This window comes from Alligator mississippiensis, chromosome 5 (assembly GCF_030867095.1).
Source record: "Alligator mississippiensis isolate rAllMis1 chromosome 5, rAllMis1, whole genome shotgun sequence".
Lineage (NCBI taxonomy): Eukaryota > Metazoa > Chordata > Crocodylia > Alligatoridae > Alligator > Alligator mississippiensis.
The window spans coordinates 8,703,806-8,721,191 of NC_081828.1; the positions used below are offsets into that span (position 1 = coordinate 8,703,806).

The 17,386-nt window shown below is 45.3% G+C and overlaps 1 protein-coding gene across 5 annotated transcripts in view; it reads right to left on the bottom strand.

The window, feature by feature from the left end:
* Positions 1 to 3,235: 3,235 nt before the first annotated feature.
* Positions 3,236 to 17,386, bottom strand: part of RAB3B (RAB3B, member RAS oncogene family) — a 110,116-nt gene continuing 95,965 nt past the window's right edge. For 4 of the 5 annotated variants that reach the window (XM_059727829.1, XM_019479316.2, XM_019479315.2 and 1 more), the window contains 2 exons: positions 8,230 to 8,354; positions 3,236 to 3,668 (listed from right to left, as the gene is read on the bottom strand). In XM_059727829.1, the coding sequence (XP_059583812.1) occupies positions 3,481 to 3,668; positions 8,230 to 8,354 (313 nt within the window). In that variant the 3' untranslated portion in view covers positions 3,236 to 3,480. The remainder of the gene's footprint in view (positions 3,669 to 8,229; positions 8,355 to 17,386) is intronic. The other variant, XM_019479318.2, reaches the window with a different exon arrangement.

Below are 17,386 nucleotides of genomic sequence, written 5' to 3' on the forward strand. Positions count from 1 at the left end.
AGGGAATTTATACATTTGATACAGCTTGGCACAATAATTCTCTTCTCCGCAGACAACACCACAAAGAATAGAGGATTGTACAAGCCTGGGGATGGGAACAGATAGCAGCAGGACACTATCTTGATCTTCACTGCTAAGGGACTTGGAACGTCATACAAAAAGTATGACACTTCTGGGACCTTCACTAAGGAAATTTTTTTCCATCCCATAAAACTTTGTTTAAAAATGTTCTTCTTCCAAATTAGGATGAACCTGGGACCCAAGAGAGAGCGCACACAAAAGACAGACCAACTTCATTAAAACAATTCCCAACAGCTCCAGATTCTACACGGATGCATGTTGTCTGCTGATGTCAGAGCCATGCCCTCTGTCTCCTGTGCCTGACTCAAACACCTCTCCATGGGGGAAGCTATGCCATAGGTGTGCCACAGGCTGGAACTCTGTAGGCATACCTTTTATCTTTTCAGAGGTTTCCTTGGTTGTATTCTACAGGACGCTGTAACAGCGATTCCTTTGGGATTTATCATGCTAGAGAAAAAGTGCCAGGCATATTGATAAAACAAAATATATTTTTTCTATAATAACCACAATAAATGTTTCATAGACTATGGGTTTAAGACTTTAACACATTATTTTAGGCTGATTATATTACTTAGCGTGTGAGCTGCCTGACGCACAAACATCTCTTTGTTCTGCGTTTATGCAGCACCTAGCACTGAGGTCTCAATCTGTGAACGTGGCTTCTGCGCCCTGCCAGACATAACAATTCAGGTGCAATTAATCTGTTAATTCTGCCATAAATGGTTACCCTGCTGCATGTCCGATGAATTAACGGCATAACAAAATGGGAAACCAGCCACAAAAATATTCTATAAAAGATGCGTAACAGTTTTTGGCTGATTCCCATTGTGCCTTGCATGGCATGGCAGAAGGCACAATTGTTGGGATCAAGGATCAGATCCGATCATACCATTAAATGAACATGTGAGGGGTCATAGGTACCATTGTAGGACAAAGTATTAAAAAAAAAATCAGCTGCTCTGGTAGCTCAAGAGCGGCGTTCACGTTCAGCACTCATGCTTTGGCTCCAAATACTTGGGACTGTTTGAGATGCTGCCACTCAAGGCTAAAAGTCCAACTTTTTCTTAAGTCCCTTCATACAGTTAATAGATCTACTCTTGGGTATTTGATTGGAGGTACAAAGCAACTGCAGATCAACATTGTGCAAGGTGGTATGTGAGGCACAGCTGGTGGGGTGTGTTCAGGTGCTGAAGGAAGCAGTGGCCACAATGCTTTACAGTCCAGTTACTCCATTTATGGAGCAGCCATGTGTAAGAACAGCTCCTGGAGGTGCTCTGGCTCAGGTGGAGATTGTACCGGACTCAAATTAGAAGTGCTGATGTGACTAACAGCCATTTTTATCCTCTTCTGCCTGGATTCTTAACTCCTTAGAAGCATGGCACAACATCTAGCCCCAATCTCTTGATTTTCTTGGTAGCCTGTGTCAAGCAGAAAGGTATTCCTTCTTGCTTCCCCAGGCCTGTTTTCTCACACAAAGCAGCAGAGTTCCTTTCCAGCTAGAGGTGCACCAATACATTGGTTGACTATCAGATTGGCACAGATAAAAGGGAAATGCACATGATCAGCTATCAACATTTTAGGTTGCTGTAGCTAATAATGCATCCTGATACCTGGACACCTGGGTTCCCTTTCCCCTGTGGGGCTGGGGCCCCCAGATGCCTGGGTTCTCTCGGGAACAGCAGATTTCCACTTGCAGGTGAGCAGCATTCTAGCCTGGAAGGGGTCCTGCTTGGGTATGCTGGGAGTGAGATGCAGGGGGTGCCACACACATGTCTATGGTCAGGAACACAGCCTGGTAGCATGGAGAGCAGCTTCTTGCAGGTAAGTCTATTGACGGGAAGGGGTGTGGGGGAGGGAAGGGGTGTAGGGGGTGCAGATCGAGGCCCCCACCGTGAGGGAGGGAGTGGGGCAGGGGCTGGGCTTGGGGCCAGGGGCACTGCCCAGCCAGGGCAGTGCATGGGACCTGGGGTCAGGGTGGAGAGAGGGATAGAGCCATGGGCGTGGGTGGGGGGCGTCTTCCTGCTACTGCATGCACCCTCCCGGGGAGGCATGGTGGGGCATGTGCCCCACCATATTTACGTGCAGGGCAGATGTGGGCTGCTTGCTGCAGACCCGGGGCTCTCCACTCTGCTGCCTTTGCCCTGGGAGCCCTGCACCAGCCATGTGCCCCCTGCCCACCCAGCAGCAGTGGAGGCAGCAAGTTGTGCCTCCTGCTGCTGGGCAAGCAGGGGGCATGCGGCCAACATGGGGCTCCCAGGGCAAAGGCAGCAGGGCAGCTCACAGTGAATGAGCTTTAGTTCAAGCACCGCCGCCACCAGTTTTAAGTGCAGGGATGCTTTTAAGTGGAGCAGAGCCAAGCAGGGCGAGGGCAGATGTGGACTGCTTGTTGGCGGGCTCAGGGCTCTCTGCTCTGCTGCCTTTGCCCCAGGATCCCCACACTGGCCACATGCCCCCTGCCTGCCTAGCAGCAGAAGGCACAACTTGCCACCCCCACTACTGCCAGGCGCATAGAGGGTGCGGGGCTGGTGCAGGGCTTCTGGGACAAAGGCAGCAGAGTGGAGAGCCTCAAGACCGCAGTGAGCAGCCTGCATCTACCCTACACACAAGTCTGGGGGGGCACGTGTGCTCCCCTTGCCTCCCCCGGGGGTAGGCACAGCAGCAGAGAGCCGCTCCTCCATGCTCCCTGGATGAGCCGCCCGTGGCTCAATCCTGCTCCCTGCCCCGCTGATTTAACTAGAGTAAATCGGTTATCAGACCAGCATTAGCCGATATAGTTGGTTAATAATCAGCTATCGGTATCAGCCAAGAAAATATCGGTGCATTCCTATTTCCAGTACATTGCCCTCTCCTGCCTTTAACTCCTTTAGGTAAATCACTAAACTCCTTGAAATCTAGGCTTTTGTGAATGTAAATCAAGATTCTGCCTCCTGCTCTGTCAGATGACACTGGGTTTTTTCTTCTCCTTCTAACTCTTTTTCTTCCTGATTGTTTTTTTAATGAACCCTGACATTTATCAGACATCGGGCTGCATGCTGGTGCAGTATGTATGCAGCAAAAGGATCTATAATAAAAGAACATGCAACCTTCTCTGCAGGAGTCATTTAAAAATACATTTATAAAACTGTTACTCAGTAGGGCAACTCACACAGTAACACTAGGTACACTTGCAATATTTATTATTTTTCACATTTTAGATGCATACAATATATCTATATATATATCTATATATATATAAAAAAAATAGAAAGTATGAGACTTTCCAGGACATTTCACAAACACATCCATTTTCCCACAAAGTTTCTGTCTTTAGACTACATAATACACCATCACATGTGAACAGATAACACGTGTTCAGAAAAGGTGGGGGGGTGGAGAGAGATTTCTCAGACAGAAAGGTCACTAGCAGGAACAGGGCTGCTGCACAGGGGGCAGGTTGTCTGTGAGTCGCATGTTGTTCCCAGAATAGCCTCGGGAAGGGTCAGAATCTATACTCTCTGACATCTTTTCACATATGACGTCCACTAGGCGCTCAAAGACCTGCCTCACATTGATGTTCTCTTTGGCACTGGCTTCAAAATAATCAAAACCTGCAAAGGAAGCCCACAAAAAAAAAAAAAAAAAAAAAAAATCAATGAGACTGATTATATCAAGATTACTTGAAGTAAATGTAATGAACTGTTTAAATCGCCAACAATTTGCGTGGTGTTTCTCCAGTAGCTGGGAAGCACTTCAGAGCAACAGTATGCTCAGGCAGATTTGAAGATGCTGGTGCTTAGCTGAGTCCCAGCTTGATGGCTGGAAATGGCACTGAGCCCATCAGCCTAATCAAGGCTCACAGGCACGAGAGTTTTTTTCCAGAGCCATGCTAAATACTTGTTCAGATCATTATGGATCTAAATGGATCTGGTTTTCCTCATTTGATGCACATGCAGAATTTCTCTGGATTTAAACTGAAGGTGAACAACGATGCTGAAAAGAAAAGGGACAAACTTGTGCTATCCGATATGTATGTGTACCTCAACTGGGAGGAGTGGAGGACATTTTTTAAGAGCATCTGTTGCTGTCTAGAGGCAGCAGAGGCCACCACGTGGAGCACTGGACTGCGACTCAGGAAACAGATGCTCACTCTCCCATTCTTCGGCTGACCGGCCTGTGTGGTTATTGGCAAAACATTTCACTTCTCTGTGCTTCTACTTCCCTTTCCTTACTATCTTTATCTGTTTATATCAGAAGCATCTCAGGACTGGGATTGTCAATATGGGTTTGTACAGCACCTAGCACTGTGGAGGGAGGTTTTAGTTGGGGTCTTTTAGCATTTCTCTAATACAAATGGTGATGATGCAGCTGACAGGGAATTTAAAACCTAACACTAGGAGCTTCCGACACAGAGCTAAGTAGCCTAAAATTCCCCACAGTATTACCCTTCCTGATCACAGAACAGCAAGGCTGAAATCCTATTGAGTTACTGGAGGTTTCAGGTTGTTATCCTTTTTTGTGTGGGTTTGTTTGGCATGTCCAGTTGACACCTTGAACCCAAAAAACAATCTTCCTCAACACCATTAAGATTAGCCTTCCTGTTCGTTCAGGAAATTCTGTTCCTGCATCAGGCCTCAGTGCGTTGCCCCAAAGAGCAGAATATTAAATGCACTGAACTGTGAAGTGTTACCAACTCCATCAGTCTGGACAAATCTCGTTTTCCTCTCCCTGGATCTTCAGACCAGCCATTAATTTAGAACAGCGAGGGCCAAACTTTTTGGCCATTGTGCCACAAATTAAGCTGACTCAATTTGGAGCTCTAGGAGCCTGGCTGTAGGGACACAGCAGCCAGCCTCACCCCACGCTGCTATGGGCTGGTCGAGAGCAGTGTGGGACAAGGTGGGTGCACTTCTCCGCAGTGGCAAAGCAGCCTGCCTCACCCAGAACTGCTCCAGGTCAGCAGGGCAGTGCACACAGCAAGAGGAAGCCAAGCCTGACTCCCAGCCTTTCCAGCTTTGAAATGGGAACTGGGCATGGAGACAGCCTTCACATGCCAGGTTCTGGCCCATCCAGGTTTTAAATCTCTGCCCCTGATGTTCAGCTGGGCAGTGAGGAGGGAGTGGGGGGAGCAAGAGGAAGCCAGAGGGGCTGCCAACTGGGCCATCTTTTCAATTTTTTCGATGCCCCCTGTTCAGTTGGACAGCAGGAAGGAAAGGGGAAGCAGGCAGATGGACAGCACTACCTGCCCTCAGCTCTGATGCCTAGGAGCCAAGCAGAAGGACCAGCATGGCAAGCCCTTGCCTGCTTCTCACACTGGTGTGAGAAGCAAAAGGGAGCAGCTCCCCTCCCCTCTCCCACCCGTCTCTGGGATAGCGGGGAGCAGCTTCCCTCGCCACGTCTTCCAGACCAGTGACCTTTTCCGTGGTTCCATTCCTCCTGGTCCCCAGGAGAAAGTAAGCTGGAGGAAAGTGTGAGACAGTCTTCCAGGAGAAACTCTCTTTGGAGACATTTAACCTGGTTGTTGCTGGGTTATTTTTCTCCCAGAGGGCATGGCCACTTGAACACACATGTGCATTTCCCCAGGGACAAATAGTAGTGGTACATAGTTGTGCTGCTGCTACTTGTTCCTGGGGAACACCCGCGTGCATGCATGCTCTGGTGCACAGCCAGTTGCCCTGGGTAAGGCAGGGAACAACAATTCTCCCACTAGAAAATGGACATCTGTACCTGGCCTAAGTTAAACAATGCTGACTTCTGGTCTCAAGCAAACACTGACCTCAGTCAACATACAGAAAAATGTCTTGATAAAGTCATGTTTTTCTCTTCTTCCTGAAGCAGACTATGTTTTTATATGTTGCAAGGCCTTAGCAGAGAACTAGACAGGGCCTTTCAAGAGCATAATTAGCTTGTGCTTTTCTTTGACATGTGGGATACATTTCTTCTTATTGCATTTGACAAGTTCAAGGGTAGGTCAAGAGGTGGGAGTATCGAGTCTTCATTAGTTTTGTACTGATGTAGTCAGTTGTTATGGAGACAGACGATGTGAGCATGTGTGCTCGCACGCACATGGTCATGCATGTGCCCATGGATGAGTTGACACAATGGACATTTGAAATCTCTCAGATGTAAAAGATTCCTGGTGTAGGAATCAGGAGCTTTTTGATATTGCACAGGTTGGCGGTGGTAGTGTGGAGAGGGGACCCAAACATTAAAATATGGGGTAGCAGCTCAAGTAGATCTCTGCATTGGAGTCTCAGGCATTTCTGATCTAACTTTCAGTCATCAACAGCTAAATTGCCCTTGCAAAATCTGGAGGCACGTATACATTAACAACTGCATGTTTTACACAATTTGCAAGATAGGTACCTGTTTTGGGAACATTCATATTTTCCCAATGCTGAGAAGGTACCGAGGCGCTAGAGATGAGAATTGGGCCCTGCTGTCTTTTGTGAACTAAACATGAATTTGTCTGTTTCATTACTACTGTAAATAGCGGTCTGCTGCTAATGTAATGATAATAATGGGGAAATACATTATTTATTATTTGTACGATGGCGACACCTAGACTCCCCAGTCGAAACTGGACTAACCACAGTACAGACAGAGAAAGAAGCTGGAAAGGATCCAAGGGCAAGCAACAAAGATGATAACGGGCTTGAAAAGCAAGCTGCATAAGGAAAGGCTGAAGGAACTAGGTACATTTCATTTGGAGAGAAGAGAATTGATGGGGGACATTATTGAAAGGCTTCCATAAGAAAGATGGAGAAACACTGTTTTACCCTACCACAGAGGTCAGGATAGGTGAGAGTGGTTTTTAACTGCAGCAAAGCAGATTTAGATCTAATCTGAGGGAAAAAAATCCTAACTGTAAGAGCAATAAGACAGTAGAACAGGCTGCATAGGGAAGTTGTAGAAACTCCTTTATTAGAGGTTTTCAAAAGAAGGTGAACAAATTTCTGTCTATGAGAACAGTACATCCTGCCTTCGTGCAGGGGTCAGACTTGATAAACCTCAAGGTCCTTTCTAACTCTATGCTTCTATATAAAGACATGGCCCCCTTTTCAAAATTATAGAGTTGATCATCTACCTTGTCCTGTAGACACATATATCCATGCTGAATTTGGCCGCTTCCACGCATACAATTAACTATTGTAAGTGTTTTTGGCAAAGACAGTCTTTTTGTTCTGTATCTGCACAGCTCTTAGTGAAGCAACATCCGTGCGTGGGACGTGTAGGCCCAACAACAATACAAATATTCATATTGAGGTTAGCTCATAACTGATAAGCTCGCTCAAGGGCACACATTATGCTAGCAACAGTGCTTGGAATACGACTCAATTCAGCCCCTGCTTCTAACAAAAATACGACACTCCTTCCAACTAATAACAGAACCCACATTACAGACCTGAGGATTAAGAACTGTATGAGAGTTTAATAAAACCAGGGATTACGGCTATTCTCGTAAGTGCCCTATGAACTCTCTCTTTCCTGCAAACTAAACAAATACCTTCTGCCCTTCTGCGAGGGTTTCCTGAAAAGTGTTAATTGAAGTCAGTTTTAACAGGGTTTACCAGATGGCAGGGACTTCACAGTGGCCGCTGACAGACGTGGAAAAAGAGAAAGGGAAAAAAAACAAAAAGGTGCTTTAATAGCTGATTAGATAAAAGCACCAAAAAGCCCTGCTGAAGTGTACAATCTATACAGATGTTGGGCGAGATGGCTCAGACTGACACAGCTCCTCTTCTGGGCATGTGCTGCACTTGGTGCAGGGGCATGAAGTAAAGCGCCATTTGTTTTTGTTTTTTCCACATCTGTCAGCAGCTGTCAGAGATCGTGGGCAGTACAGTTAAAAACTTCACACTCCAGCCCCAATTCCTTAGAGGTTTGTATACGTGCTGACCTTTAAGCATGGAAGTAGCTCCATCAAGCTCAATGGGACAACTTGCATGCTTTGAGTTAAGGTCATGCATTTGTCTTTGTACAACTCGGGCCTTACTGTATTTGATGCTTGCATATTTTACTCAGAATGCCATGTAGCATGTACTCGGGCACACACTGAAACCAATTGTTTGTGTTAAGCAGAGATATAGGAAACAATGCAAAATAGATGAGAATCTGGGCTGGATAGCCTAGGTTACAACAACGGAAGAGGAGAGAGGCTTTAATGTGTACCTAACTGATTGGCCAGATGTTTCCCCTTCTCCAGAGGAACAATTCTTTCATCCTCCATGTCACACTTGTTTCCAACCAAAATGACTTGTGCATTATCCCAAGAATAGGTCTTGATCTGAGTAGCCCTGGGACAGGAGACAGAGAAAACAATTACCTATTGTTGCTATTGCCAAAAGCAGGTTGTATACTAGAAACTAACATTTATAATAATTAAAACCAAACCAATAATCAGCCACAGAAAAAAAAAAAAGTTTGAAAAAAAAGTTTGAAAAAAAAGTTAACAAACAAACATATAGGGTAGCAATGCAATCTACCTGAGTTAGGGTGGGTTTTATTTTATTATCTCTAATTTTGTATAAAATCTTTCTATATTGACAAAGTTCACCTTTATATATTTAAGCATTGTGGAAACTGAATAAAAGGATTAAATAAATCATTTCATTTAGTACATTTTAGGGAAATTAACACAATTTGTTAAGGTAGTTCTTATCGTGGTTGTTTATGAAGCCACAGTGATTTATATCAGCTGAGAATCTAATCCCTAAAAGGCTACATAATAGCTACCAACCACCAATCAAACAGCCTCCCAATATATCATAAAAGCTATGGCAAAAATAACCCTATATTGCTTTAAAAATTCAGTATCTCTGGACAAATAAATGATATTTGCTTGCTACCACTCTTACTTTTTGATAAAATTAGTTAATAAAGGGAATGAGGTAGATGTAATTTTTTAAATTTGAGTACAGTATTTAAAACTGTTTAGAAAAGTTATGCTTGAAAATGCAAGTCATCTTGGCTTGAGTAGGAATCGCATCATACAGACTGAATGCTGGTTAGACATCTGTAAATTAACAATACAGAGAAATGTAGCATCTTGGAAGAAATGGGGCTCAGTATGAGATTATATACATCACACACACGCAAGATTACACAATCACATTATTATGCAAAGAGAGGTTGACTGTATTGTGCAAATTGCCTTAAATAAATAGTACATTTGATTTGCACCTGTGGAAATTAGTCCAACAAAGCCCAATGCTCAAGTTCAGGTTGATTTTTCAAAAAGCAAAAATTAAAAAGAATTATGCACTTTGAGGCTTATATGCTCTTCCTACACTGTAGGAAATCAGCATGTGATGTTTGATTTACATTTGGTTTTTACTGGCATCACCTTTTACTATCTTGACACAGGTTGTTTTAACCCTTTCTTTTAATTGTGTTCAAGGCTCATACAGCTGATTCTTAAACAGAACATGCATGTCACAGGATTAATACTAGTTAAAAAGATGGCCATGCTGATGTCCTCACTGACATAATGATGTGGACACAGGGATTGGAGAAAGAGGTACTGGCACTTTCTAAACACTTTGTTCTTGCATCTGGCTGGTAGTATGAAGGACTTGTTTACATTGCATCCTAAATTAATGCAGAGTCATTAAAACCCATGGGGACAGGCTCATTCAGAAGTAAAGTGGCCTTAGTTCATGGTAGCTTAATCCTCCTTGAAAGCAAACACTGACTTTACAAAGTTAGCTGTTTGGTCTTAATTTTTCAGAGTGCTCCCTTCTAGACAAATCCTAAAACAGAGGATCTTAAAAAAGGGATCTGTGCAATCTGTCTTGCACTTTTGTGCTTCTTACAGGCTGGTCACAATATTATCCCTTGGTGCTACTGCTTCAACTCCTGGTTTCGCCATGATCAGAGCTGAGGCTCAGTCATGTAAATAGAATTAAATGGGGAAAGAAAGAGTGGAAGAAGGCATCTGTCCTGTGTCGTAGCGTATGGGGTTGCGAAAAGCCCCTTGTACACATTTACTGGGAATTCTGTAAAAAGATATTTCCAAAATGGGATGTGCAAAAAACCTGTTCCTGTTAAAAAAAGTGAAGGAAAGAAATATAACTTCCTGTGCCTGTGGACTTTGTACCCATGAGCTGGTAGAAAAGCAAGAGTTAATGTAACTGAGATGTTTCAACCTTACTAACTATCTAATCCAGCACACCAGGGAAACATCTGTATTTCCATGATTTGAAAACTGCTGTGCTATATTTGTGCTGAATTCCAGAAATTAATGATGGAGCATAGTGCTATGCTTCATGCTTGGGAGAAAACGAAAGTCTCAGGTTCACGGTTGCGTTGATGTATCAGTAATCTCATTAGAGTTCCAGCTTAAGGAACAAAAGGTAGTACTTTTTGAACCTGGCTGTCATTTCCAATGTAAGTTATAGAAGACTAAGGATTTTTTCCCTTATCTAATAACATCTCGACTGTCTGAACCACAGTTTCCACAGCATTTGCCCTGCGCATAAAAAAGGTTTCTAATGCTATGACTCATTTGAAATGCCTTTTTTTGATTTACAGGTGCAAAGCACTAAATTTATCTACATATAAAACTAACAGGACAGTATCATCCAATTGAACCTCTCAGAAATCCTAAAATTGTGGCTGGAGCCAGGCAAAGAGATCCACCTGGTGAGTCCATCTCCCCCATTTTATAGGAGCTGCATTGTGCTATTCAGTCAGCAGCAGCAGCTCCCTTTTTTGGCATAATGGTTATTCCTGTTAACCAGAGTTACAACCTAGTTATTACTGTGGAAAATGGGTCAGTTGTTCCATAGCTAACAGCTCATCTGTATTGTTCTCATCCTGCAACAGATGAAAGCTAAGCGAAGGTAACTCTAGCAGACAAACCTGAGAAAGGATTAAGGGGGGCCTGGCCTACAGAAAGTAAAGTCTAGATCATTTATCCCACAATGTAGCATTGGTTTTTCTGTGCCATTTTTATTTTCCATCTGATTTCTACCTAGATGAAAAGTTTTCCTTAACATATCACTAATTCGTCTTGCACACCTCCTATCCACCAACCATGCACCGCTACAGCCTGGGGGCTGTCTGGCTGGGCAGCAGCTCTGGAGAAAAGTACCTGGGGGTGACAGTGGACAATAAGCTGAATATGAGCCAGCATTGTGCCCTTGTTGCCAAGAAAGCTGACAGTATACTGGGCTGCACTGGTAGGTGTGTTGCCAGCAGATCAAGGAAAGTAATTAGTTAGACCTGTGCAAAGCGGCAAGCATTTGCTTTGGATTTGGCCGACTCAGAGGGACAGTGATTCAATTCGGAGATTCAAATCGCTGTCCCGATTCAATTCAGCTGAATCAGATCCGAAGATGCGGCCATAGAAAAAACAGGCAGCAGTCCTCGACGCTGGACACGGCTGCCTCTAGCTCAGGGGCGGGCAAAATACAGCCTGCGGGCTGGATCCAGCCCGCCAGGCTATTCTATGTGGCCCACAGAGCCCCTAAAATATTTAGTAAATTAATATTTATTTGCCCTGGCTCTCTGTCAAAGCTGGCTGGAGCCAGGGGCAGTATGACCCAGAGGGAGCCCTCAGCAGGCTTGAGCAGCCCAGCCCCACCCACCCCCAGCTAGTTCCCTGCTTTCCTGCCCCAGCCCCACTCCAGCACCAGTGGCTATGGCTCCCAGCTGCATCCCCCAACCATGGAGCATGGGACTGCGCTGGTAGGGGTGTGTATTTATGTGCCCCATGCCCTCCTGGACTGGTGGCGGGAGCAGCTGCGAGAGCCGCTGGACAAGCCACCACATGAGCAGCTCCCAGACCAGCGGTGCGCAGTGGCATGAGCCACCTCACCCCCTCCCTGGGCAGCGCTTGCCCCAGCCCAGGACCCAGCCCAGCCCCAATCCTTCCCACACTGTGGAGGTGTTGATCTGCCCCCCCCAGGGCCCTTCCCTCTCCCTCCACCCACCACAACAGACCTACCAGCTGGAGGTAGCCGTGTCCTGTCCAGCGTGGTCAAGGACTGCTGCCTGTTTAGTCTATGGCCGAATCTCCAAATTGGCGCCAAATCTTTTCCAAATCAATTCAAAGGCTTCTGATTCGATTCAGACCTTTTAATGGGTCTCCTGATTCAGATTCAGCCACCGAATCGAGCCAAATCTCTTCCGAATCAAATCACTACCAAAGCTTCACACAGCCCTAGTAATTACTCCCCTCTTTTCAGCACTGGTGAGGCCACCTCTGGAGTTCTGCATCCAGTTTTGGGCCCCCCACTACAGAAAGGATGTGGACTAATTGGAGAGAGTCCAGCAGAGGGCAACGAAAATGGTTTGGGGGCTGGGACACGACTTACGAGGAGAGGCTGAAGGAACTGGGCTGATTTAGTTTAGAGATGAGCAGACTGAGAGGGGATTTAACAGCAGCCTTCAACTCCCTGCAGGGGGTTCAAAAGAGGATGGAGCTGGACTCGGTGGCAGATGGCAGAACAAGGAGCAATGGGCTCAAGTTGCAGCAAGGGAAGTTGAGGTTAGATATTAGGAAGAATTTTCTCACTAGGAGGGTAGTAAAACACTGGAACAGGTTACCCAGACACAGGTGGAAGCTCCATCCTTGGAGGTTTTTAAGACTCAGCTAGACTAAGCTTCAGGTGGGATAATCTAGTTGGGCTGGTCCTGCTTTGAGCAGGAGGTTGGACTAGATGACCTCCTGAGGTCCTTCCAGCCCTCATTTTCTATGATTCTATGTTCATGTGAGCAACTCAGTTCACATACATCTTGCAAGGAAAGCCTGCACGTAAAGATCCTTTGACTAGAAACAGTCTTTGCAAAGCCGTCAAACTCTTATCATAATGATCTTCAAGTGTATTCATCAGAGTCCATAGAAACTAATTAACTGAATCAGATAAAAGCATACCTCCTAATTTATAAGCTTCCAGTTTTCTTCCTTCAAGAAAATAAATTGCTTTTTTCCCAAGGACCTGCAACAAGCTTTATACAAAATCATTAAAACAAAAATCACAGTCTGTAGCAACTTGCACGCATCCTGTCAATCTTTGCTAAATCTTTTGAACAAAAAGGGAGATGCTAAAATCATAAACAGAAATAGCACTTCTAAAATAAATTAAAACACTGTTTTCAAAGAGGGTTACAGGGTTACCTGGATTTCAAGTCAGCTGGCTAGCAGAGAATTCTTGAAAGTTTTGGATTTATTCCCACTGCCTGAGGTGTCAGCCAACCAGCTGTGTCACACTGCCTTTATGGCAGAAAGTTTCATTTACATTACCATTTATTCACTGTGTTAGGCCATTGGCATCACTCCCCTGGCAGAGTATACATGGCACTTAGAGAAGATAATGTGTCCCTGGGGGCCCACTGCTACAACCTTCAGTGATTTCAACAGGGTAACAGCAGGACATAATTGGGGGGATGAATTTGGCTCTTTGCTTTTAAATGCTCTCTGGCACTTGGCTAGCTTCAATAGGAGTTGAAGTGCTCCGCCCTCACAGGCTACGAGTGTACATCTTCACTTTGCACAGCATCATGCCATAAGGAAGCGCTTTGTGTCCTTCTGGACACCACATGATGAGAACAGTTGATGAAGGTAGATGATGTCTTGGTCCTTAACACATTTAATTTTTCCCCCCTTTTACAACGTGTTAGTCGGAAATCCAACCGTCACATCTTTTTTGGCGGCTCAGTATTATGTGCACTCCTCATTCCCATGGCTTTCAAGTAACAGTCTAGTAAAGGGCAGAGACATTAGTTGGTAAATAAAAATCACTGGAGGGAGGCAGAAGCCTTGCACATGTCACCTTGGTCTTGGAGCTTCACCTTACAGGGGCAGGCAATTATTTTGGGCGAAAGGCCGCTTACTTAGTTTTGGCAAGCCATCAAGGGCCACATGACAGGCAGCCAGAGGCAGATAATTATTAATTTTCTAAATTTTTTAGGGGCCCTGTGGGCCAGATAGAATGGCTTGGGGGGGCGCACCTGGCCCACAGGCCACATTTTGCCGGTCCCTGCCTTAGAACCAGCGTGACCTCCCCGAAGCACCACCAGGCACAGGGCAAATCTCTGACTCAGTTACAGCTTACCAGCTAATGGCAGGAGGACAAAGCAGTACAATACTGATGTTTCCTGAGGATTCGAGTGCAACCTGAACTGAAGCTCTCTTTGGCAAGGAGTGAAGACAGTCTGCCAATAAGCGGAGCAATTGCAACCCCACATATTCCTCCTCTCTGTCAATAAGTCATGCTTCCTGACCGATATTGCCTGGCCTGGGTCCTCCAGACCCACTGGAGGCAACTACTTGGAAAATAGAAAACTACCAGCCAATGTAATGGAAAGGAGAGGCAGAGCAGAGGATCAGGAAGGAGGGGAATAGAGCAGAACTGGAGAGAGAGGACAACTGGGGGGTTATAGAAAGAGGCTTTGTGGTCCTCAATGGGTACAGTGGCACTCTTCTGTAACAGGGTGGATTTGATTTAAATCAAATCGATTTAAATCACTGGCCAGGAAGCCTCGATTTAATCACTGTTTTCTATAAAAAGTGTATTCTTGTTGTTTGATATCCTTTCTTCATTTAACTTCTTGAAACTTTTAACTTTTAGAGAGAGGTAAGGGCTTGACTGGTGTACACAAACTTGCAGAGAGACAACAGGACTGATGGGTAGGTAATCAGGTCTGTTCTCTCTCATCTCCATACACTGCTGTTAACAAGGATGTTATCTCTGGCGACATGAATCCACAGTTTGAGAACTGAAACTAAGCATCACAGAGACACTTAATGGCTCTTCTAGACTGAGCACTGAGTCCTATTGGGTGGGGTGGTTTTCTTTAATCTTTACTAATCTAGAGAGGAGCCTCTGGGAACTCCATAAGATTGGGCCCCTAATATAGACCAGGGCCTGTTGTAACCTACTTGTAAAATTTCTAAAAAGGTTACATGAATATATTGTCTCAAACAGTATATACAGTAAAATCTCTGTTATCCGGTACTTCACCAACCAGAATACCTTATTAACCAGAATTTCAGCGCAGCGCCATGCTGAGAGTGGCGGGATGCACATGGTGCTTTGCCATGCCACTTTGCTTCCCACTACGCTGCTGAAAGCAGTGGGACGTGCATGGTGCCATGCTGTGCTGCATTGCCTCCTGCTGCACAGGGGGGGTGAGGGGGGGAAGCTCGCACATGGCAGCTGCTGCCGCCACCCACTACCCTGTGCTGCCACCACTTTGGGTGCAGCCACTGCACCCTTCCCCCCTTGCCTGCGCCGCGTCCATTTGGAAATTCTGTGTCTCAGGTAACCAGCACTTTTAGCTTACCAGCACCCCCATTCCCCACTCATGCCAGATAACAGGGATTTTACTGTAATTAGAAGTTATAATCCCTATTCCATGATGATAACGTTGAGCTTTAACAAATCTTAAATTAAAACAATCTTTATATAGGTTTATTATTTTTAAGAAAAGCATCTTAACAAAAAAATAAAAAAAATATGATGAAATAAAAATAATCTGATTTAAATAAACCATCTGATTTTTTGTTAGTTTTTTTTTTTTTTTTAAATCGTTGATTTTTATCCACCCTGGTACCAAATCAAAGAAAGGGGTAGGCACCAACTCCCAGAAAAGAAACGTTTTTTGTTAGCTCAAGTGTTAGTGGCCCATGTGTGTGCAGTTAAAGAACAAGGGATCTAACTCTAGCTCTCTGTACAAGCACAAGCAATCTGTCTCTCAGCAGAAGCTGTCACTAGACTAGCAGGCAGCACCACTGACTTGTAAAACCTCTCAGACCAGGTCTTTACTTTTTGCTAGCATAGCTATGTCAGCTAGGCATGTGAAAGAAACTGACACCCTCTAGCTAACTTAGCTATTCCAGCAAAACCGCTGTCAGGAACACAGCTATGGAAGGGAGCTTTGGTCTACTTAGCTTATGTCATTTGGAGTGGCAGTATACCGCTAGGTATAACATGCCTGGTGCTCAAGTGGCAGAGTCGCCTCTCCTGGCTACTGCCTGAACCCCACCTTATTGCCACTCTGGCCCTTTTGAGTCCAACCCTGATATTTCTCCTGCCACACCTTGATGTTTAGATTTAACAGGGAGGCTGTCCCTAGAAGGACAAAGGGTTTGGGGAGGTAGGCCTTTGTCTAGGTGGAGGCTCCCCGGATGTGGCCCACTTTAGCTGGGTCCTTCTGCCTCAGGCCCACTGTAACAGGACTCTAGTCTCACCCCTCATGGGCCCTAGTCTCGTAGGCTTGTGCCCCTAGTCTTTGTTGTCTGGTACCACAGTCCTCCAACAAACAACAACCAGCCTTCTCAACTGCTTGGATTTCTGCCCCTATGCAGTCCACTGGGACCTCAATCCAGGAACTGCTTTATGCTGAGTGCCCCTACAGCACTCCTGTGGCCTCCAATCCAACCCTTCCAGATGTATGCGGTCCTCCAGTATTAAACAAAATGAAAAAAAACATAAGCATCCACTTCAAAGAAAGGACTATCCACCCAGCACTAATCCCACACCATGGCAGTATTGCCACACTGGCTCAAAGCACTTATTTTTCATTGTCCAGTGGTTCAGGGGCTTCCTTCGTGCTCTCCTGAGGAGCCAAGAGTCCTTTCTCCATGGGCAGCCCACTGGTCTGTTCCCTTGACCTCTGCTTGCTGTGGCTTGAAAGACCCAACTCCTAATCTTGCTGCAAGCTGGAGGCTAGGGCTGGGGGCTCTGTTTGAATCTATTCCAGGAGGTTTCATCACCTGATGTAATGACATTAATGACTGGTCTACTGTACTGTACTCAGGAAGGCAAATGTACATTACTATTCCATTTCAAAAACCCACTGGACTACTGTATAAATTGGACTCAACATTTAATAGTTATTTTAATGAATGCCCTATCATTTATCTATCATTTATCTCCCGGGTGAATCTCAGCAGTCTCCTGGAGATTATATTTAATTCCTGAAGACTCCAGGGCAATCCTGGAGGGTTGGCAAACCTAGAGCTAACCCCTGCCTGCTCTGGGATGGGCTTAATATTTGCCAGCCCAGCCACCTCTTGGTCATGTCATTGTTCCTTCTGCACCTTTCCCCTAGGGCCAGATGAAGCCAATTGCCTTGAGCTGCCTGACCCCTGGTTCTTCACCTAGTAATCAAGCCCTCCTAGTACCAGGGCAGAGGTTCCCAATTATACCAGGCTAGAAGAAAAATGTTTGCTGGCATATACCAAATCTACACCAGGGGCCATTGCCTACCATACCTAGCTACTGCCAGCATAGGTACAGTGGCACAGACCTAGACTAGACAATTCCCAAAGGAAGGGATGGAGAAGCTACCAGAAAGCAACCCCACCAGCCCTTGCTAG